The 6,079-nt window shown below is 38.8% G+C and overlaps 1 protein-coding gene across 1 annotated transcript; it reads left to right on the top strand.

Moving 5' to 3' along the window:
- Positions 1 to 4,235: 4,235 nt before the first annotated feature.
- On the top strand, positions 4,236 to 5,797 carry LOC100456915 (adenosylhomocysteinase-like). The gene is given in 2 exon segments (XM_063712592.1): positions 4,236 to 4,836; positions 4,839 to 5,797. Coding segments are annotated over 2 exon segments (1,560 nt in total).
- The last annotated feature ends 282 nt before the right edge of the window (positions 5,798 to 6,079 follow it).

Genomic DNA, 6,079 nt, shown 5'->3' with positions numbered 1-6,079 from the left:
TACAATTGAATCCTTTAATGTTTAAGACTGAGGCAAGAATAAACAACTGATGGAACTGCTTTGCTCAGTGTTTCCTAAGTGCACATGGCCTGCTTCTCATGCTTCCCAGTCATTTAGTCTCCATTTACTTCTTCACCTCAAGATCTTTACTTAATTGGTACATTGGCTTTCATGACCACTTTGAACACTTTTCTCTGGCTCTCCATAAGTAATGACATTTACAATTGCAGCAGCTTATTCTTTTCCTGATCTTCCTTCCCGAGAAATAATTCAATCTTTTCCTGCCATCAAACAAAGCATGCATCTTGGCAGTTTATGATTATGCGCTCTAATCTTCATATTGTCAAGAATAAGAAGCAAATCACTACAAAATGTCTCAATGTCTGTGAGGTAGAGTCAGATCTAGCCCCTTTTTTTTTCAGGGTCTATATTCATTCTTTTTTCAGGTTACACGAGCCACGGAGCACAATAAATTCATGGTAGTGTTTTCTAATCCAAAAATCTCTGGTTCGTGTCTCATGAGGAGTACAATCACAATGGCATACAGTTCTTCTATTTTTTTATGTGGAAAAATTAGCAACTAGTTTGAGATATCCAACTCAAAATGGTTCATTTGTTCTGAATGAATTTCTCTGAAAATATTCCCATCATTGTGCAATGCATGACTGTAGATAACTACTCGTTAAGCCTTTTATGTCAACTCTTTCTTCACTCAAGATGAGTTCCTTCTTCATTAGAGACTGCTATAGGTGAAAATGTAGGAATAAATTCATTATTCAACTGAAATTTTAGGAATCATTAAACTAGGATCAGACAAGCCTCCATACTGTGACTTTTAAAATTTTATGGACATTCTATGTGCAGGTACAATGTGAATGGCCGCATGTTTTGTAAGCTCACTGTCTCTCAGTTTCAAAGTTTTATGGGCTTCTACTCCTGCAACCTCATAGTCCACTTCAGTCTCTAGTTTTCTTTATACATAATGTCCAGGTTTCAATAAAAAAATTACAAGATATGTGAAGAAACAGTAAAATGTGTTCTAGACCAATAATCAAGAGGAAAATCAGTTAATAAAAATAGATACACAGTTTGGATGCCAGGATTATAAAATAAGAACATATAAATGACTGATAAATTTGTATGGGAATCTATACAAAATGATAAGCATAATGAGCAAAGCAATTCTGGAGAGATTTGCAAACTGTAAAAGAAAACCAAAATAGAATCCTGATGCTAAAAAATAGATACCTGAAATAAAGTATTCACTGAATGTGTTTATGAGCATATTGGACACAAATAAACTTAAAACAGGACAGTAAAAATCACTCAAACTAAAGCACAGAAAGAAAAATATTTAAAATAATGATTGAAGTGTAACAATATTAAGTAGTCAAATATATAGTATTGCATTTTAGAAATAATGAAAAAATAGCTAAAATAATGAAAGAATATAGAAATAGAATATAGAATAAGAAAGAATAAGAAATGAAAAAATATAGAAGTAGAATATAGAGATAGAAAGAATAAAAACTTTCTAAAATTGATTACGAATGTCAATTTAGAGGTTCAAAAAAGCCAGTAAACACCAAGTACAATAAATTGAAAACACACACACAATCTAAGAGTATCATAGTAAAATGGCTTTAAACAAAGATAAAGAAAAAACTCATAAAAATAGCTAAAGAAAAGACAGACTAATACAGGGGATAAATTATAAAAGTGAGTGATGATTTCCCATCAGAGACGAGAGACAAGAAGAAAATATAACAACATCTTAAAGGACAAAAAGAAGAAAATTATCAAATCAGAATTCTAAATACATGAAAACTGGGAGACTATTGCCAACATAAATGCAACATTTAAAACATGCTATGCAGGTTCTTCATGATGAAGGAAAATTACACCAGATGGATAATTGAATCTACAGGAAGGAATGCAAAATACCACAAAAGCTAAATATATGAAAACATATGAACATTTTGTTTTTCAAAGCTATAAATATTTTTGTTTCTCAAAGCTATAAATACTAAGTACTTATAATATCCTTGGCATTAATTTAGCATTGTATGAATGTGGAGGGAAAAGTCAATAAATGGGGGAAATAAATGAAGAAATGGGAGTGGAATAATAAGACATTTGCTACTGTTAAACCTTTTTTTGTTTGTTTGTTTTTGAGACAGAGTCTTTCTCTGTCACCCAGGCTGGAGTGCAGTGGAGCAATTTCAGCTCACTGTAGCCCCCGCCTCCCAGGTTCAAACAATTCTCATGCCTCAACCTCCTGGGTAGCTGGGACCACAGCTGTACACCATCATGCCTGGCTAATTTTTGTATTTTTAGTAGAGACAGGGTTTCACAATGTTAGCCAGGCTGTTCTCAACCTCCTGGTCTCAAGCTCCTGGTCTCAAGTAATCCACCTGCCTCAGCTTCCCGCAGTGCTGAGATTACAGGTATGAGACATTGTTACTGGCCTAAACATTTTTACCAATGACTTAAATAAAGACATTGACAGCATACTGGGGAAGAAAATTAAGTAAAAGAAAATGAACAAAATATGCCACACAAAATCTAACCATAAGAAATCCTGTGAATTTGTAATAATGTCAGACAAATTAGACTTCAAGGCAAGTAGTGGGTCATTTCAAAAGGATAAAAGAGTCAAAATAATCTTAAGTGTATATCTTAAATACCTATAATAAAAAAACTTCAAAATACATGAAGCAAAAATTGACAGCAATGAAAGAATATTTTTACATCTCTTAGTACTTGATAGAACAAGTACACATACACACACAGTATGAGTTATAAGAATATTTGAATAAACAAATCAAAACAATTTGATATAATAGAATATTATACCCAAACAAGAACAAAATACACATTCTTTTCAAATCACATGGAACATCCACTAAAATATACCCTATACTGTATATATCATGAGCCTCAGGAAATTTTGAAAACTTGAAATTATTTAAAATATATTTGTTCTCTTACACCACAAAATTAAATTAAAAATCAATAACATTGAGATATACAGAAAAATGTCAAAAGTATGGAAAATAACCCTCTTTTAAGTAACCAGTGAATCAAAGAAAAAAATCAAAAGTGAGTTTAGAATTATTCCAAAATGATAACACAAAAGACGAAATGGATAGGATGTAGCTAAAACAGTTATAAAAGTAAAAATCTATCACTTTAAATAAAGAAAAGTAGAAAGATGTGAAATCAACAATCTAGATTTTCCACTTAAAAAGCCTGAATAAGTGTAATTAAATAAGGAATAAGCAGAGAGAAAGAAGTAACAAATAGAAGAGCAGAAATTAATATAGCAGGAAAAAACAAATAGCATCGTAAATAAAAAGACAAAAAATTAATTTCAAAAGGATTAAAAAAAAGTGGACAGCATATATCTAGCTAGACGAACCAGGGGATGAAAAGGAAGGAAACACAAATTATCAACCCGAAGAATAAAAGATGGCATATCATTATGTGTCCTAGAAACATTAAAAAACACAATGAAATGTTACTGAAAAATACTTTTATTCAGTGAATTTGAATTACTATATATTGGATAAAGTTATTGTAAAATGCACTTTGCAAAATTGACACACACACACAAAATAAAATAGCCACTTATCTGCTAAAGAAATCACGATAAAACTTTCCCACAAAAAAATTTAAAAACTAAAAGTCCAGATGTATTCAATGATAAATTTTATTTAATGTGTAAAAATAATTAATCCTTTCTAATTCATTTCATATGAATAATATAACTCTGATACCAAAACCTAACAAAGATATTACAAGAAAAAATCACAGACCACAATCATGATGGAGGAATTTTTAAACAAAATATTAAGAAATAAAATCCAATGATATATAAAAAGGATAATTCATAATGGCCAAGTGGAGTTTATCCCAAGATGCAAGTTTGTTTTAACATCCAAAAATTAATAGTTGGAATTCTCTTCATTAACAAAAGATTAGAAAAAGTATAAGTTATTCAATTGATGCAGCAAAAATATGTGACAACATTCAACAAACCTGATAAAGGGCATGTATGAAAAACCTACAGCTAATATCATATTTAATGTTGAAACATTGAACTCTTTCCCCCAAGACCAAATGAGCAAGGCAAGAATGTCTGCTCTTGCCCTGCCCGGGGCCGCCCGCCCAGTGCCTGTCCCCAGACTGAGGCCCAACCCCCTTCGCCCGTGCCCATCACGAGCGCCACCAGCATGTCTGACAAACTGCCCTACAAGGTCGCTGCCTGAGGATGCAAGGCCCTGGACATTGCAGAGAACAAGATGCCGGGCCTGATGCGCATGTGGGAGTGGTACTCCGCCTCCAAGCCACTGAACGGCGCTCGCATCCCTGGCTGTCTGCACAGGGCCGTGGAGACGACCGTCCTAATGAGCCTCATCGCCCTGGGTGCTGAAGTGCAGTGGTCCAGCTGCAACATCTTCTCTACCCAGGACCATGCGGCTGCTGCCATTGCCAAAGCTGGCATTCCAGCCAGCACGGCATTCCAGTGTTGCCATTGCCAAGGCTGGCATGCCTGGAAGGGCGAAACAGACGAGGAGTACCTGTGGCGCATTGAGCAGACGATGTACTTCAAGGACGGGCCCCTCAACATGATTCTGGAAGACAGGGGCGACCTCAACAACCTCATCCACACCGAGTACCCGCAGCTCCTGCCGAGCTTCCGAGGTATATCCGAAGAGACCACGATCGGGGTCCACAACCTGTACAAGATGATGGCCAATGGGATCCTGAAAGTGCCTGCCATTGAGGTCAATGACTCTGCCACCAAGAGCAAGTTTGACAACCTCTATGGCTGTGGGAGCCCCTCATAGATGGTATCAAGCAGGCCACAGACGTGATGATTGCCAGCAAGGTAGTGGTGGCAGCAGGCTATGGCGATGTGGGCAACAGCTGTGCCCAGGCCCTGCGGGGTTTCAGGGCCAGCATCATCATCACCAAGATTGACCCCATCAAGTCACTGCAGGCTGCCATGGAGGGCTATGAGATGACTACCATGGATGAGGCCTGTCAGGAGGGCCACGTCTTTGTCACCACCACAGGTTGTGTTGACATCATCCTTGGCCAGCACTTTGAGGAGATGAAGGATGATGCCATTGTATGTAACACTGGATACTTTGATGTGGAGATGGATGTCAAGTGGCTCAACAAGAACACTGTGGAGAAGGTGAACATCAAGCTGCAGGTGAACCCATACCGGCTGAAAAATGGGCGCTGCACCATCCTGCTGGCTGAGGGTTGGCTGGTTAACCTGGCTTGTGCCATCGGTCACCCCAGCTTCGTGATGAGTAACTCCTTCACCAGCCAGGTGATAGCGCAGATCCAGCTGTGGACCCACCCAGACAAGTACCCTGTTAGGGTTCACTTCCTGCCCAAGAAGCTGGATGAGTCAGTGGCTGAAGCCCACCTGGGAGAGCTGGACATGAAGTTGACCAAGCTGACTGAGAAGCAGGCCCAGTACCTGGGCATGTCTTGTTACTGCCCCTTCAAGCCAGATCACTACCACTACTGGGAACCCGGTCTGCGCTTCACCTTTCAGCCGCTGTCCATGCCCAGGCCCCGCCTCTCCTCCCTAAGAGCAAACGGCACCAACTTTGTGATTGGTTTGTCAGTGTCCCCCATCAACTCTCTGGGGCCGGTCACTCAGTTTTTGGCTTCTGCTGCAGCCCTCATACTGTTCCAAGAGTGGCAGCGGGAACTGAGAGGCCCCTCCTCAAGCCAGGGTGGTGATGGAAGTCCCAGCCACAGGGAACCATGAGCTTGGTGGTGTTGGAACTGTTCACTAAGTCAGTCATTCCTTAGTCTCAAAGTCAGTAGTGGAGTCACAAAGCCCATGTATTTTGCCATCTAGGCCTTCACCTGGTCTGTGGACTTATACCTGTGTGCTTGGTTGACAGGTCCAGTGGTTCCTCAGCCCATGACAGATGAGAAGGAGCTATATTGAAGGGCAAAGAGGATCTGTTGTTTGAATTTTCCTGAGAGCCTGGCTTAGTGCTGGTCCTTCTCTTAAACCTCATAACAATGAGGTTAGTACTTTTAG

This window comes from Pongo abelii, chromosome 11, assembly GCF_028885655.2.
Source record: "Pongo abelii isolate AG06213 chromosome 11, NHGRI_mPonAbe1-v2.0_pri, whole genome shotgun sequence".
Classification (NCBI taxonomy): domain Eukaryota; kingdom Metazoa; phylum Chordata; class Mammalia; order Primates; family Hominidae; genus Pongo; species Pongo abelii.
This window is presented reverse-complemented; position numbering and strand designations above follow the sequence as displayed.